At 42.2% G+C, this 18,575-nt stretch overlaps 1 protein-coding gene across 2 annotated transcripts in view; it reads right to left on the bottom strand.

Annotated features, from left to right (window-relative positions):
- The window catches only part of abcb7 (ATP-binding cassette, sub-family B (MDR/TAP), member 7), a 68,006-nt gene that overhangs the window by 31,723 nt on the left and 17,708 nt on the right, over positions 1-18,575 (bottom strand). For both annotated transcript variants that reach the window (XM_068047271.1, XM_068047270.1), the window contains 3 exons: positions 15,007-15,090; positions 11,285-11,404; positions 2,905-3,037 (listed from right to left, as the gene is read on the bottom strand). In XM_068047271.1, the coding sequence (XP_067903372.1) occupies positions 2,905-3,037; positions 11,285-11,404; positions 15,007-15,090 (337 nt within the window). The remainder of the gene's footprint in view (positions 1-2,904; positions 3,038-11,284; positions 11,405-15,006; positions 15,091-18,575) is intronic.

An 18,575-nucleotide genomic window follows, 5' to 3' on the forward strand; every position in this document is an offset into this window, starting at 1 on the left:
GAGCTAAGCGATGCCATAACCAACGGATCAGATCTAAGCTCTGCAGTCCTGCCACATCCAATCGTGAATGGGGACGACAATTAAACAACTAACTGGAGATGGCTGCACAAATATCCCCATCCTCAATGATGGGGGAGCCCAGCACATCAGTGCGAAAGATAAGGCAAAAGCATTTGCAATAATCTTCAGCCAGAAGTGCCGAGTTGACGATCCATCTCGGCCTCCTCCTGAAGTCCCCAGCATCACAGATGCCAGACTTCAGCCAATTCGATTCACTCCGCATGATATCAAGAAACGACTGAACACACTGGATACTGCAAAAGCTACGGGCCCTGACAATATTCCGGCAATAGTACTGTAGACCTGTGCTCCAGAACTTGACGCGCCCCTAGCCAAGCTGTTCCAGTACAGCTACAACACTGGCATCTACCCTGCAATGTGGAAAATTGCCCAGGTTATGTCCTGTACACAAAAAGCAGGACAAGTCCAACCCGGCCAACTACCGCCCCATCAGCCTTCTCTCAATCATCAGTAAAGTGATTGAAGGGGTCATCAACAGTGCCATCAAGCGGCACTTGCTTAGCAATAACCTGCTCAGTGACGCTCAGTTTGGGTTCCGCCAGGGCCACTCAGCTCCTGACCTCATTACAGCCTTGGTTCAAACATGGACAAAAGAGCTGAACTCGAGGTGAGGTGTGAGTGACTGCCCTCGACATCAAGGCAGCATTTGACCGAGTATGGCACCAAGGAGCCCGAGCAAAACTGAGGTCAATGGGAATCAGGGGGAAAACCTTCTGCTGGCTGGAGTCATACCGAGCACAAAGGAAGATGGTTGTGGTTGTTGGAGGTCAATCATCTGAGCTCCAGGACATCACTGCAGGAGTTCCTCAGGGTAGTGTCCTAGGCCCAACCATCTTCAGCTGCTTCATCAATGACCTTCCTTCAATCATAAGGTCAGAAGTGGGGATGTTTGCTGACGATTGCACAATGTTCAGCACCATTCGCGACTCCTCAGATACTGAAGCAGTCAGTGTAGAAATGCAGCAAGACCTGGACAATATCCAGGCTTGGGCTGATAAGTGGCAAGTAACATTCGTGCCACACAAGTGTCAGGCAATGACCATCTCCAACAAGAGAATCTAACCATCTCCCCTTGACATTCAATGGCATTACCATCGCTGAATCCCCCACTATCAACATCCTAGGGGTTACCATTGACCGGAAACTGAACTGGAGTAGCCATATAAATACCGTGGCTACAAGAGCAGATCAGAGGCTAGGAATCCCAAGGCGAGTAACTCACCTCCCGACTCCCCAAAGCCTGTCCACCATCTACAAGGCACAAGTCAGGAGTCTGATGGAATACTCTCCACTTGCCTGGATGGGTGCAGCTCCAACAACAATCAAGAAGCTCGACACCATCCAGGACAAAGCAGCCCGCTTGATTGGCACCCCAACAAACATTCACTCCCTCCACCACCGACGCATAGTGGCAGCAGTGTGTACCATCTACAAGATGCACTGCAGCAATGCACCAAGGCTCCTTAGACAGCACCTTCCAAACCCGCGACCTCTACCAACTAGACGGACAAGGGCAGCACATACATGGGAACACCACCACCTGCAAGTTCCCCTCCAAGTCACACACTATCCTGATGCAACTATATCGCCGTTCCTTCACTGTCGCTGGATCAAAATCCTGGAACTCCCTTCCTAACAGCACTGTGGGTGTATCTACCCCACATGGACTACAGCGGTTCAAGAAGGCAACCCACCACCACCTTCTCAAGGGCAATTAGGAATGGGCAATAAATGCTGGCCTGGCCAGCGACGCCCACATCCCATGAATGAATAAAAAAAAACATTGCATTAGCAAAAATATAGCACAACCATCACTTTCCTGATGGCTCAACAAGTAGGCCCAGTGAAAGCTGAGCCACACAGACTAGGAGGAACCCAAATTTCATCAACCTATAAGTTAGTTGATCTCAGGTGGGCTATGAGGAGGGCATTACAAATGGCTTTCAGAGGGGACTGAATGCTGGAAAGGATTTTTGCTCTATCCAGTGAGCTCTACAAGAACCATCTCAGCAAGAGGTCAAAACCCTAAGAGAAAAATCGGTGAGGAAAAACAATGACAAATGCGAAGAGCTCTTTCAAAACAAAAGTATAATTGTCATAAGAGACATTTTTTGCTGATTTCATATTGTCACTACAGCAAATGAAACCTTCAGAATGGCCTGTTTCTAACTGTATATTCTATTTAATTCTATGTATGGAATGCTGCTATAGCCTCATGCCAATTGTTCTCCATGCATTCTGCCTATTCTGAACCTCCATGTTATTACCCATTTTGGAATGCATTTCTGTTTGCATTCATTTGACAGAGGAAAAAGTTGTAGGGCTACGGAGAAAAAGCAGGAGAGTTGGGCTAATTGGATAGCTCTTTCAAAGAGTCAGCACAAGCAAGATGGCTCCAATGACCTCCTTCTGTGCTGTATGATTCTATGACACCATTCAAGCTTCTACTGCAACAGCTAAACAAACAAGGCAATGAGTCATCATGAAGTGGACTGAGACTCCACCCTTCCAATCAATTGATTTACAGTTTTTTTGTTTGACAGCACACATCTTAAAATGCAAATCTATTACACTTTCAAATTGTTTCCTGCCACATTATGTCTTGCTTTATTCTTTTGCAACAGAAATATGAATTACATGTATTTTGATATAATCTGTAAACTCGAATTACAATAAGTACCTCATGCACATTACAATATAAATTTATGCAAAGTGAAAAAAATCCCTGCAGTTTTCTTGCCAAAAATGTTTGCTACTCATTGCAACCTGCACTGGCTGCAAGAAAGTCAACATCTGTCAAGCAAATTAAAATATTTTACTTACAGCCAATAAGGACAGCCGTTGCCATAGTGATGACTGTACTAGTTGCATCATTCAGGTTCAAAACACTACCTGACATTTGGTTCAGTTCATCTACTGCATGTTTAAACATGAAGGGAATCATTATATTCATGAGCTGCAAAGACACGAGAACAAACATTACAAAAGGTTGAACACCATACCTAGTGAATAATTTGACTGATTTACAGCTTCCTGAATAAAGGTCCTGGAGGCACTTTGAAATGTCAAGTCCTTGGTGCTGTAAAAAGTTGGCAATAAAGATTTAATTCACTGTAACATCTCATAGCTGGCAGCTGATGCTAGTATTATCATTGCTTCACTGTATTTACATGTCTGCTTTTAACAACAAAGAAGCTGACAGTTAAAATACACAGTTGTCCTATTTTAATAGAAAGAAAGCATTCATAAAAATACAATGCAGCTCTATTATTTTACCTTGTTTAAAACAAAACAAAGCTCACTTCTGACCAAACCAATATTACAGTTTGATGCAGATATCGTTTTTTTTTAAAAAATCAGGCCAAAAATTGTAACCCTCACCATCCCTGCGCATTAGAGGCCTTTGCTGATGCCATTTTTGATCCAGTCACCAGTAGATGCCCAAGAGCAGGTTGACTGGGGCACCTCCCATTTCCCTAACTGCTTTCAAATTCTCTCAAAGTTTCAGAAATCATAAACAATAGCATGATGGACCAAAAGGTGCTGTAACCATTCTATGATTCCAAAAGACAAAAAATAGGCAAGAACAAAAAAAAGAGAAATTATGAATTTAATTGACCCTCTCTGTTCACCTCACTACAGGAACTCAGAAAATGGCAGGTGTGGATTTTTAAAAAAAAAAATATGCATCTTTCATTAACTCTGTAATGGTGCCAGAACAAATTAAACCTTAGCAGGCTATGGAGGAAAGAAAATAATTCCATGTAATCACATTCTACAGATGTAGCCAGTGATAGGAGTTGCCCAGTAAGCCACAAGCACAGTGCCTGACGTGTTTTCTTGCTATGTTTACGCCCACCTCTGTTGATAGGATTTTAAGAACAAGCACAATAGATAGACTTGCATTTGTATAGCTCTATGCATGACCACTGGATGTCTCATAGCATTTTACAGCCAATGGAGAAGTGTAGACAATGCTGTAATGCAGGAAAAGCAGCCAATTTGCGCACAAGTTTTTTGTGATGTTGACTGAGGGATAACTCCACTGCACTTGTTCAAAATAGTGCCAGGCAATCTTCTACATCCATCCAAGGGGGCCCTCGGTTTAATGTCTTATCTGAAAGATGACACCTCTGACAGTGCAGCACTCCCTCAATACAGCACTGAAATGTCAGACTTGATTTTTGTGCTCAAATCCTGGAGTGGGACTTGACCCTGGAACTTTGTGGCTCAGAAGAAAGAGTGCTACTAACTGAGCTATGGCTGACACATAATGCACAACTTAAAAAGCAAAATAAAAATAAGCATACTGTTGAGAATATAGGGATGGCATTTGTGTGATGTGGAATTATTGGAAAATGTTTCAGACTGGGATTTTCCCGGGCAACTAAGGAATTACCAGTTGCCTCAGATCCCTGTAAAAGTATTTTTTGAAAAAAAATGGTGACACCATTCCTTGTCGAAATCACGCTGGTGTCATGCAGGGCCCCACCTGCCAAGAATGAAGCACAGTAATTTCGCCAAATGAACACTGATTTTTAAACTGCTACGGGAGTAAACAAAGAACTTGCTTCAAAAAAAAACACCAGACTCTTGACTGGAAAGGCATCTGCGTATGTACAGACAGTGCTTAAAAGGGACAAAAGACCATTCCCTGACATATTCAATCCACAATGGACTTTTGATTACCAAACGTTGAGGGTGGAGGAGCTCACATTCCAGGTTGACTGTTAAGATGGCCGAATACACAAACCGACGTGGTCTGACCAGTTTAGTCACATGACTAACTGGCTGTTGGAGGTTTTTTTTTGAACTTGCCACAGAGAATTTGAACTCAAAGCTGCTTGCTCCTGAATTGAAAGCAGCCCCTCCTGTCTGCTCTCATCTCTCTCACCAGCTTTGGAATCCACTGAAGACATATGAACCCTGAGAGAGAAAGGTCTCCTACAATGAACAAGGTTTAAGAAGAAAAGCAAGATCTACCTACAAGCAAGGACTACAGCGAGTTCAAAGCACAGTAACAAAAACCCCACTTCAGATTAAAGGCCGACTACCCGACCTGAACCCGACGACGTGTTGGGTTCGGGTTGGGTCGGGTTGCACTTCCGGGTCCGGCATTCGCGCTCGGGTCGGGCCGGATACGCTCAATCACCACCTCAGGTAAGTGACTTTAACGTTAATTTACTTTTTGGTCTTTAAAGATGGTTTTGCTACTGTTATTTTAAGCTTGTGCAGGTAAGGAACAAAGTGAAAAAGGAAGGTTGGTTAACTGACGGTCGGGTCGGACGCAGATGCGGTAAAAAATGGAAGGACTCGGGCTGGGTTGGGATGGGGCTCAGGTCGGGTCTCATTTGCAGACCTGAGCAGGCCTTTACTTCAGAGATTGTCTCAAACCTCTCCACTATTTTTCTTCTGCTCTTTTCTGTCTCTATTTGCATATGCATATCGCATATGCATGCTGCCGTGAAGCGTGGCGTGTATCCATAGGCGTTAACTGAATCAGAATTCAAGTTTAAGTTCTAATAAATTTCACTTTGCTTCTTTAAACTTAAAGCCTGTTTGTGCTAATTCCTTTGCCTTATAATTGGAAAGCGGTGAACAAGGATTCACCAAGGGGGAGCTCAAATCACAGTCTGTTTAAAAACAAAATCCTGTTACATTAAGACCAGGTGAAAGCTGAAAGGGAACCCCTAGACCCCTTTCTCACCTGGACGTAACACTAGTTAATTGAGTTACTAAGTAGGTAACACTACTTAAAAGTCCTTTCTGCTCAGCTTTACTTGTTGACAATCAATTAGGGATGGGCAAAAAATGCTGGCCTGGCCAGCAACACCCACATCCCATGAATGAATACATTTTTTTTTTTAAACCTAGGCTAAAGGCCTGCTTGGGTATACAATTGAAACCCAACCCGGGCCCGGCCCGACCACATCTAACCCGCGTCTGACCCAACCTGACTCGACGACTGGAAATTAATGAAGCTTACTCTTACTTCCCTTTCCCTCCCTGACCAAAAGGCAGCACTGCCACTGTATCCGACCTGGCCTGACTTGAGCCCAAATGCCAGAACCAGAAGAGCAACCCAACCCCGACACGTCATCAGGTCCCATCGGGTTCGGGTCGGAAAGCCATGCTCTAACCTGAGTCTCTCCCAGTTCCATGAAGTATCTTCAGATTGCAACGAACTTCTCCAGAACCATAGAGTTATACAGCACAGAAACAGGCCCTTTGACCCACCGTGTCTGTGCCGACCATCAAGCACCTACCTATTCTAATCCCATTTTCCAGCACTTGGCCCGTAGCCTGGTATGTTATGGCATTTCAAGTGCTCATCTAAATACTTCTTAAATGTTGAGGGTTCCTGCCTCTACCACCTCTTCAGGCAGTGCGTTCCAAATTCCAACCACCCTCAAATCTCCCCAAACCTCCTTCCCCTTACCTTAAATCTATACCCCATGGTTATTGACCCCTCCGCTAAGGGAAAAAGTTTCTTCCTATCTATCCTATCAATGCCCCTCATAATTTTGTATACCTCAATCAGGTCCCCCCTCAGCCTTCACTGCTCCAAGGAAAACAACCCTAGCCTTTTCAGTCTCTCTTCATAGCTGAAATGCTCCAGCCAGGCAACAACCTGGTAAATCTCCTCTGTACCCTCTCCAGTGCAATCACATCCTTCCTATAGTGTGGTGCCCAGAACAGTACTCCACCTTATCTACCTGTGCTGCTGCCTTCAGTGATCCATGGACAAGTAAACCAAGGTCCCTCTGACCCTCTGTACTTCCTAGGGTCCTATTCCCTTGCCTTGTTAGTCCTCCCAAAATACATCATCTCACACTTCTCAGGATTAAATTCCATTTGCCACTGTTCCGCCCATCTATATCTTCCTGTAATCCAAGGCTTTCCTTCTCACTATTTACGACACCACCAATTTTCATATCATCTGCGAACTTACTGATAATACCCCCTATATTCACGTCTAAATCATTAATGTACACTACAAACAGCAAGGGTCCGAGCGCCGAACCCTGTGGTACACCACAGGTCACAGGCTTCCACTTGTAAAAACAACCCTCGACCATCACCCTCTGCCTCCTGCCACCAAGCCAATTTTGGATCCAATTTACCAAATTGCCCTGGATCCCATGGGCTCTTACCTTCTTGACCAATCTCCCATGTGACACCTTATCAAAAGCCTTACTAAGTCCATGTAGACTACATAAACTGCTTTACCCTCATCTACACATCTGGTCACCGCCTCAAAAAATTCAATCGTTAGTTAGACACGATCTCCCCCTGACAAAGCCATGCTGACTATCCCTGATTAATCCCTGCCTCTCCACGTGGAGATTAATCCTGTCCCTCAGAATTTTTTCCAATAGTTTCCCAACTCACCTCCTATATTCACTCACCAGCCTGTAATTACCTGGTTTATCCCTGCTACCCTTCTTGAATAATGGGAACACATTCGCTGTCCTCCAATCCTCTGGTGCCTCTACTGTGGCCAGAGAGGATTTGAAAATTTGTGTCAAAGCCCCTACTATCTCCTCCCTTGCCTCACATAATAGCCTGGGATACATCTCATCTGGGCCTGAAGATTTATCCACTTTTAAGCCTGTTAAAACCGCTAAGACTTCCTCCCTTTCAATGCTAATATGTTCAAGTATATCACAATCCCCCTCCCTGATCTCTACACCTACATCGTCCTTCTCCATAGTGAACACAGATGAAAAGTAATCATTTAAAGACTCACCTATGTCCTCCTGCTCCACACACAGATTGCCACTTTGGTCCCTAATGGGCCCTACTCTTTCCCTGGTTATCCTCTTGCCCTTAACATACTTATAAAATGCCTTAGGATTTTCCTTTATCTTGCCCGCCAGTGTTTTCTCATGTCCCCTCTTTGCTCTCCTAATTACTTTTTTTTTTTTTAAGTACCCCCCCCCCAACCACACTTTCTATACTCCTCTAATGCCTCCACTGTTTTCACTGCTCTGAATCTGCCATAAGCCTCCTGTTTTTTACGCTTATCCAATCCTCCATATCCCTTGATATCAAGGGTTCCCTGGACATGTTGGTCCTACCCTTCACCCTAATGGGTACATGTTGGCTCTGAACTCTCACTATTTCCTCTTTGAATGACTCCCAGTGGTTTAATGTAGACTTTCCTACAAGTCGCTGCTCCCAGTCCACTTTGGCCAGATCCTGTTTTATCATATTGAAAATTGGCCTTCCCCCAGTTCAGTACCTTTATTTCTGGTCCATCTTTGTCCTTTTCCATAACTACCTTAAATCTTACAGAATTCTAGTCACTATCCCCGAAATGCTCCCCCACTGACTTCTACCACTTTGTCCTTTTCCACAATTATTTTAAAACTAACTGAATTATAATCACTACCACCAAAATGCTCTCCCACTGTCACTCCTTCCACCTGCCCAGCTTCATTATCTAAAATCAAGTCCAGAACAACAATTTGTGGAAAATCTAAAGACTACCACTGGCATAAACTGATAATAGGGAATATCATGAAGCCATTCAGGCAGTTGGATTTTTTGTTTGGTTAACTGATCAAATTTAACTCTAGCTAATGGGTTATACAATAATCAACTTGTTTAGTTGAACAATTAACAGATTAGAAAGCCTACTGTGCATATAGATTGCCAAATGCATACTTAAAACAAAATTATACAACAAAGCAAGCTTCCACCGAAACAGATGAGAAAAATTATGTCACATGTTGAAATCATGTGATACATTTTCCATGGAAGAGATTATTCGTTTATATAGATATCAAGTTAAAAACAAAACATACTGTGTCAGGATGACACTAAAAATAAATTTCAAAACTACACATCAACAATTCAGGTTAGCATTTTAAATTAAGATCACTGCAGAGCTTGTAATAAAAAAAATCCATACATGTGTAAAACAGAAAATGCCACACTGTGTTGCATAATGAGATTTATTCCATGAGGATTGAAGACCAAATTGCTTAGGGGCAATGCAGTCATGTGGATATTATGTAAATTAGATTCCCAAGTGAATAAAGCTAGTATTTCAGGGCGCAGGGTATACACTTAATTTCATAATTACATTGGATAACTGTAAATAAAATACCACATGATTTTGGAAGGCATCTTTAATGAGAAAAATTGTGTTTTACCAAAGCGGCACAGAAAGACGTTTCAGCAATAATTGGACAAACTGCAGGTTTTAGTTGTAATTCCTACTTTGATCAAGACAAGCTTGACAAATTTAATGCACAGCTATCTTCTAATAAATAATGACAAATTACAAAGTTTATGTTGTTGAATGTGATCATACAATTTAAAGGTTGCTCTCTACCTCTTCCCCTCCCCTGCTACCCAAAGAGAGAAACAAAACTGTACCCCTCTGGGTTCTGGTCCCACATCCAGTACTTGGCCAAGAGGGCAAATAGACAACTTTCATTTAGAGCATTTAAGCACCATCACCACACAGTTGGAAAGACACAGCAAAATAAAAACACAGGAAAATGTTGAAAGTACATGGTGGATTAATCAGATTCTGGAAGAGGTTAATATTATGGATAGACCATTAGGGGTCTGATGAAAGGCATCCACTTGAAACATTCACCTGTCTTTCAGATGCTGGCAAATCACGCTGGACATTTCTAATATTTTCCGTCTCTAGGAGGTGCAAAAGTTACCTTACGCTGACTTGTTAGGCAAATTATTTTCTATACTATTGCTTTGCGTCTCAGATGGGTAAAATCCTGTTTCTGCGGCAAGTTATGAATTGAAGTTATTATCTACATTTGTCCCCCACAATCTACTGCAGGAGAACAAGGTAATCGAATCCAAAACCTGACAACACATGCCAATACTGCTTGATTAACTGGCGCTGGAATCCTGCTTTAGCTCAGTGAAACCAGAAAATTCAACCTCCACACCAAACTCCATTAGTAGCTTGGAGAAGTGGGGAGGATGGAGTAACGCTGGGAAACAAATCAACTGCAAGAGCCCTATCCTCCCCCTTTTCTGTTAAGCACAACAATTCCTTTTCCTACAGAACTTGAACTAATTACTTATATTCTTGTACATCAATCATAGCATTGTGCTACAGAATATGTAGCGTTATCAGCTGGGTTAAAAAAAAATCACAATTTAAAGGATTTCAAGCAAAAGTTTCTGCAGGAAAACAGAGGCAACACAATTCTCCTCCTTGGGTTATTTTTCTCACCAAAATTAGCATTTAAATTTAAAACCCTCACTTTCTTTAGCTTTCATTTCTATTACTATTTCTTCAATTTTGAGCTCTATTTTCTTCTCACCCATCCTAACACAACAGTTTGAGACCATGAAGAGAACACAATGTACATAGTTGATGAAATGGATCACTTATAGTTATACTTTATAACCACTTAAAAAAAAATACAACTTCACCAGTGTGAAATAACCTTGTGCAAAAGGCTCATTATGACTTGCGTACTAACATGCGACTAAATTCCCTCAATTTAAATCAACATAGAAAACAAGATCAAGGTCACCACACTATAGGAAAGATGTGATTGAACTGGAGAGATTGCAGAGGAGATTCACCAGGATGTTGCCTGGCTGGAGCATTTCAGCTATGAAGAGAGACTGGATAGGCTGGTGTTATTTTCATTGGAGCAGAGAAGGCCGAGGGGAAACCTGATTGAGGTATACAAAATTATGAGGGGCATTGATAGGATAGATAGGAAGAAACTTGTTCCCTTAGCAGAGGGATCAATAACTAGAGGGCATAGATTTAAGGTAAGGAGCAGAAGGTTTAAAGGGGAGTTGAGGAAAAATTTCTTTCACCCAGAGGGTGGTTGGAATCTGGAACACTGCCTGAAGGGGTGGTAGAGGCAGGAACACTCACGATATTCAAGAAATATTTAGATGAGCACTTGAAACGCCATAGCATACAAGGCTATGGGCCAAGTGCGGGAAAATGGGATTAGATTGGATGGGTGCTAGATGGTCGGGGCAGATGCATTTGGCCGAAGGGCCCGTTTCTGTGCTGTATAACTCTATGACTCTAAGCTTTTTCCTCCACAGGATTACTAAAATATGGAATTACATTAAAGTAAAACATTATTGAAAAATCTATACATTCACAAAGAATAAAACGCTCAAAGCAAACTGCAAGATAAAGCTACAAATACAGCATATTCTTAAAACGTGAACAGAAATTACTGACCTTCGCCCCACCTAAAAGGCCAAGAGATATAGCCACCCTGACGCGGAGATCAGGTCTATCCTTTGGCCAAACATATGTGAACATAGCCTTGAGGATTTGTCCTGCATCTACATCGTTGAGCTGAAAGATAAATTTTACAAAATTAGTATTTAAAGTATAGTACTTTCAAATTTAAATAACAGATTTTTGTAAACAGCAAGTGTTAATAACATGATAAGTATTGCTGGTTTGTAAAGGTTATTTAGTTGACAATGTAATTGATTGTATTTAACAGACACAGCATGTGCTGAATTGTCTTTGTGGTAAGGAATCATACCACAACGAATTTAGTTAATAGTTGGGCTCAGCTATGTTGCCAACGCAATCAGATTTTTCGAACAATCAGAAATGGATCAAACATAAAGGTTTAAATTCTTTCTAGCCATATGATTTTAAAGGGAGTCGAATGATGAGGCACTGTCTTCAATATTAAGGTATCAGGAGATGGCAGTCCTTTTTAATCATTATAAAAGGTTCATAGACAACTTTGTTAAAAACATCACAAAAACATTTTATATAAAAAGTTCCATATTTACACAATAACTATTTATCATCAGAATTTTGATAACTAACAGAATTAAAAAATAATTCTCAGCAATACTAAAATAATGGCCCGGATTTTGTGGTAGTCATAATGGTGTTCACCGTCATTACTCAGCTGAAACGGACAGAAACTTCAGGAGTCCGTATATACGCAGTTAAACCTAGAAATCCAGAAGTTGCTGCGAGCGATTCTATGCTTACCCACACGGTGTGCTGTTGAAATCCACCAGATTGCAATCAAGTAGAAGTCACTGAACTGATGAAAACTGGTGCTTTTGCACTATTAGTTTCGCAATTAAAAACCCTTGAAAAAGTTACAACTTGTTGAATGCGGTGTAACGGGATTTCTAATGGTGTACTAAGTTCATAATTACAACTGAACAGCCTCACTGTCCCTGATTAAAATTGAAAAATTCAGTGGTTTTTACTTCTTGGTTTGCTGTATGAGAATACTTCAATGCAACTGCCTGTACACACTGCTTGATGGCATCATTGTTGTTGGATGCCTCGAGATCCCCTTGACCTGGTGCCAGATTCAAACTGATGTTGAGAAAGGGGAAATCCATGCCACAGAGATCACAAGATCTTTGCGGGCAGCTTTCTTCTAAATCAGCTGTGAGTGCTGCTGCTTTGCCGCTGACCGTTAAATCCAAGCCATTAAGTCAGTTTAATACTTGGAATGCAATTGCAAACGTACACTTTCTAATCTCAAAAAAGGCTTTTTGGAACTGTCACTCAAGAAGTTTTGATGTGTTTTAAATGTGCAGATCTTGTATGCTATCACTCAGTTAGCTAAATATACATGAAAGGGTGGTGGGGGGGGGGGGGGGGTGGGGGTTGCAGTGAAGGCATAGGACAATTGTAGAACTTATAATTAAGGAATACAAGATAGAAAATATAAAACAGGAAGCAAAAGATTATAAAGGCTAAGGGCTGGACTTTGTTCTCCTCCCGTCGGGCTCCATGGCAGGGGGTGGGAGGCGGCGGGAACTGGAAGATCAGAGCGGCAGTGCCTGCCATGGAACCCAGTGCCGGGATTACTGAGCCCAATCTTCCTGGCGGCAAGGAAGCTCCGTGCCACTCTGTGACAGGTCCCAACTTTACATATTTAAATGAGCTGCTTGCATTAATTAAAATCTAAGCCACAGTGATCTTATCTGCACTTCTGGATCTTCAGCGCAACGGGCGGCACTCACACACCTTCACTTTCCCATCCAGGGAAAGCTGGCACCACCAAGGTGGGAAAGGGGAGAACTCTATTTGTAGTGTAGTTAGGGGCGGGGGTGAACTCTGCATTTTTAATGTAGTGGGTGGGGGAGGGGAAGAGGGATGAAATCTGCAGTTTCATCAGAGGGCTAGCAGCCCTTTAAAAATGGCACCAGTGCCTGCGCAGAAACAGTAGCAGCAGTTTACAGTGACCAACAGTTAAATGCAAAACTTTAATAAAAGCAAAATACTGCGGATGCTGGAAATCTGAAATAAAAACAAGAAATGCTGGAACCACTCAGCAGGTCAGGCAGCATCTGTGAAAAGAGAAGCAGAGTTAACGTTTCGGGTCAGTGACCCTTCTTTGGAGGGTCACTGACCCGAAACGTTAACTCTGCTTCTCTTTCCACAGATGCTGCCAGACCTGCTGAGTGGTTCCAGCATTTCTTGTTTTTATAACTGCCAAACTTTGTTTGAAATTTAAACCAAGCAGCTTGACTGTGATTGGTCAATGCATTTCCCTGACCAATGAACCAGCGAATGGCTGTCACTTATTTTGTTTAGCTGGAACAGGTGCAATGTTTGTACATGTTCTGTTATCAGTTAACTGTCAGTCACCGTAAACTGGCGCATTCTCCATGGCAATGCCTCTACCAGAGTTCACTTGCCAACCAATTAGCACTCTCTTCTCATACAGTATAAAGTTGTTTTCCCTTACATTGGTATTCTTTCAGATTGTCCTGATGAGTGCAAGATAAAAAGCTTCAACAACATGTCTATTTTCAGCAACACTCAAGGTCTGTACCACCAAATGACTTAATTTAGATTTAAATATTCAAATTGCGGTCCCATTGCTCAACAGCGGGGAGGGTCACTACGGAGTCTCACCGCCACCGGGAGGATCAGGCCAGATACTGCCAGCGTTGAAGTCCGTGGCGGGCATCATCTGGAGCCATCTTCGGGCCCCCCCCCCCCCCCCACCACAGATCATGACGTCGAGGGCTGCTTAAAATCCAGCCCACTGTCTTGATGAAAAATCTGCTTATTGGTTATAATCAATATTGGAAAAAATTTCACTCACTATCTCATCAATAGGACAATCAAGAACAGAAAGACAGGATGTAAGAAATTCTGAATGTGATCAACAAAACAGCAACTGTATCAACATGCTGCCTCTTAAGTTGTCATATCCAATTTGTGTTTCCTACATTACAACAGCAACCACACTTCAAAAGTACTTCATTGGCTGGAAAGCACTTTGAGACATCCGATGGTCATGAAAATGCTATGTAAATGCAAGCCTTCCTTTTCCTTTAAAATCAATTCCAACTAATTTGACGGCATATACAATGAAACTGAATGTTACAAAAAACTTTGGTGCACATGCTGCGCTTCACACGCTTACATGACTTGCAAACACAGGCTTTTAGGCTAGCCTTCCTCACAAATAAAAGCACTGCATTCATGTACAAATCAAATCCACTTTTGACAGCACTGAACAGTTTCAGGAATAAAACCCTATTTCTTATTCAATTCTGCCCCCCCCCCCCCCCACCTTTTTTACACTAATGCACAAATTACCATCTCATCTATGCAATCTGCTTTTAAGGATCACTGCTATCAAGAAAAAATTGTTTAACTACTTGCATTTATATAGCACCTTTAACATATTAGAGGTGCTATATAAATGTAAGTAGTTGTTAAATAATTTTTTCTTGATATCAGTGATCCTTAAAAGCAGAGTTAACATAGTTAAACATAGTCAAAGGTGCTTCACAGAAGCACTGAACAATAGCCAACAGGTTTATAAAGATGTAAATTAAACACCAAACGTCCCTTCATGAAGACAATGCCTCTTTCAGGTAAGACTTAGGCATTAGATTTGAAAATATAATTGCATTCAGAGTATACGCTCAACCACAGACAATACTTGCATTTTTGGGGTCAGTATGAAGGCCTCCACCAGCATGCCCATGCCAGCCTGTCCTTTTATCGATCAAGTGCCACCATTTGGGTCCCTGAAACAAAATCAAAACAATTATACAAGCAAAAATTTTACAACATATAAAGGCAAAAGTCACAAAATTAGATCAGAAATGTTTTTAGTGACTGACTTCTGTATTGAACTACTTTAAAATCATTGATGATGCCACACATTGGATATCAGACTTACAAAACAACTTGCATCTCATTTACATTCAAATCTGCAGCCAAACCATCTAAAGTGTGAGCATGCAAAAGCTCGATTTTCAAACATTGCACACTGATGAGCAGCAGCGTTTCACCAATAGAGGGAAAAGAAACACGGCCACAAAAGCAGGAAAAATAAGGTCATCCATCACCACCCTAACTCCCACCTGCTGGCTCCCCTCCTTGAATGTGATTTCAATAGGAATTAAATTCTAATTGGCTCCTCCTCTTAATAAAACAAATCATAAAAAATGAAAATTAACTTGGGTGTGCTGCTCATGCATAATTTAACCAAAAAACCTTTCAATCCAGCTTTTTAAAAAAAAAATTACAATGAGTATAGATGTTTAACAGATGGCAAGTTCTGTTAGAACCTATTAAAGGGAAGGTGAGTAAGTAGCAGGAGGGCAAGAGAGAGGCAGCACCCAGGTTTTCTCACTGCAATGAATGTGACTGTGGCGCCCTCCAGCATCAACATTGGCAGCAGATATGTTTAGAATGGCTGCAACAAAATATTGTGAAGCTCGGAATCACTGCCTCCTCTCTAGTCTCCTTTGCTCATGAAGCATTTGCAGCCCAGAGGTGGGTGAGCAGCTTAATCTTTGCCAATGCTGCTCCAAACTGCCAGAACTGTATATCAATAACCTGGGGATAAGTTCCTCCTATAACTCTTTGCCTCCAAGCTAAGTGCAACCCATAGCAGGGGTGATGGAATGGTGGGGGGTTGGGGGCAGGGGCGCGGTCAAGAAAGAGAATGGATACATTTAACCCATGTTTCTGAGCAATATTGAACCATAACCTACTGCAACATATTGCACCAGCTCAGATGGTTTAAAAATAAAATCCTGGGAGTGTTTTTTTTTTTGGAGATGGACAAAGACAAAAATCTAACTATTGTAAAATCACAAACAGAACACAATTTTAAGACACGCTGCACATGTTCGCCCATCAGGTAACATTTAAGCAGAAATATTCTAAACCTGCATATAGACACTTGATTAAAGACTATAGTAATTTGACAAATATAATTTCCCAGCAAGTCACTTGCACAATTACTTCTGAGCGAGTCGATAAGATTTAAGAAATAATAAACACCTCCAAGTCTTCCTTATATTTGTGGATTTCAACCTCAGAATTTAATTACCCAAATATCAATTGGGACAATGTTAGAGTAAAGGGCAAGGAGGGGGAACAACTAGTATGTTGTCGGTCCAACTAGGAAGGAGGCATTGCTGGATCTGGTTCTGGGTAATGAGGTGAGCCAAGTGGATCAAGTGTCTGTGGGAAACATTTGGATAAGAATGATCATTGTATTCTAAGTTTTAGATTAGTAACAGAGAAGAGCAAGGAACAATCTAAAGTAGAATTTCCAAATTGGAAGAGGCCTAACTACAATGGAATGGGAGGGGATCTAGCCAATGTAAAAAGCAACCAAAGATTGACAGGGAAAACTGCAACGGAACAATGGGTGATCTTTAAGGAGATGTTTCAGGTACAGGCTCTTCTTGGGCAGTCCCTTAAGATTGAGGATGACTTGCTTCCACTTTGGTTCGATGGTTCCTGAAATGGCTGATAAGTCCATGCGTGATCTGCAGACTCTGCCACGAGGGGCAGGTGGTGCTTGAAGGGTCAGATAAATGAGCATCTTAGATGTGTGCTCCCTTTGACACCGCGACCGCTTCCACATATTCCTGACTAAGTTCCTTGAGATGTCGGCCGAAGGCCAAGCTGGCACATTGGAGGCGATGATGAACCTCGTCATCTATACAAACACACGAATTAGGAGTAGGCCACTCGGCCCCTCGAGCCTTCTCAGTCATTCAATAAAATCATGGCTGATCGGATTGTAATCTCGACTCCACATTCCCGCCTACCCCGGATAAACTTTCATCCCCTATGTCTGCCTTCACTGACAGGAGGCTCCCAAGACATGGAAAATGGTCCATATTTTCCAGGATCTTGCCATTGATCTAGCTTGAGAGAGAGAGAGCTGTTTTGCTGTCAGAGCTGGTTGGAAGAGGACCTTCATTTTCTGAATGTTTAGTGAAAAACTAATGTTCTCATACGTTTCAGAGGAGGAGTCGACAATGATCTGGAGTTCAGTTTCAGAATGAGCGCACATGCGAGCATCATCTGTATTGTGAAGCTCGCGACTGAGGTGGAGTAATTTGGTTTTGGATTGAAGGCAGCTACAGGCTAGGAATGTTCCAAGGGTGAAAGGTAAGGGAACCAAAGCCATGGCTCCTTGGAGATAGAGAATATGATGAAATGATTAAAAAAAAGGGTGCTTAATGCATGTCAGGTGAATTCTTCAAGCAAGAACCAAGTCAAATACAATAAGTTGAGAGTGGAAGTGAAGAGGAAAGTAAGACTGGCAAAGGGGGAATGAGAATAGAATTGCAGTTAACATAAAAGGGAACCTAAAAATCTTTTACCAACATGCAAATAGTAACCAGGTAGTAAGAAGTTGGGTGGGGCCTATTAGGGACACAGAATGTGATATATGCACAGAGCAAGGCTAGAGCATTAAATGAGTACTTTGTATCGGTGTTTACTAAGAGGATGTTGACAAAATATTGGTAGGAGTGGAGATGGTAGAGGTAACGGATGAGGTGAAAATTGATAGGAAGGATGTACTGGAAAGGCTGGTTATGCTTAGAGTGACTAAGTTGCCTGTTCCGTATGGCTTGCATCCCAGGTTGCTAAAGGAAGTGGCAGTGGAGATATCAGAAGTGTTTGCCATAATCTTCCAATCGTCGCTAGATACAGGAGAGGTGCGAGAAGATCTGCAAATGTGACACCCTTATGCAAGAAAGGGTGTAAGAACATTCCTAGTAACTACAGGCCAGTCAGTTTAAAATCTGTGGTGGTTAAGGTTTAAGAAACAATAATCAGGGGGAAAAAAAACAATGGGCGGCACAGTGGCGCAGTGGTTAGCACCGCAGCCTCACAGCTCCAGCGACCCGGGTTCAATTCTGGGTACTGCCTGTGTGGAGTTTGCAAGTTCTCCCTGTGTCTGCGTGGGTTTCCTCCGGGTGCTCCGGTTTCCTCCCACAAGCCAAAAGACTTGCAGGTTGGTAGGTAAATTGGCCATTATAAATTGTCCCTAGTATAGGTAGGTGGTAGGGAAATATAGGGACAGGTGGGGACGTGGTGGGAATATGGGATTAGTATAGGATTAGTATAAATGGGTGGTTGATGGTCGGCACAGACTCGGTGGGCCGAAGGGCCTGTTTCAGTGCTGCATCTCTAAAAAAAAAATCAACAGGCACTTGGAGAGGTTTGACTTAATTGAGAGCCAGCACGGATTTGC

Source organism: Heterodontus francisci, chromosome 15 (assembly GCF_036365525.1).
Source record: "Heterodontus francisci isolate sHetFra1 chromosome 15, sHetFra1.hap1, whole genome shotgun sequence".
NCBI classification, from domain to species: Eukaryota; Metazoa; Chordata; class Chondrichthyes; order Heterodontiformes; family Heterodontidae; genus Heterodontus; species Heterodontus francisci.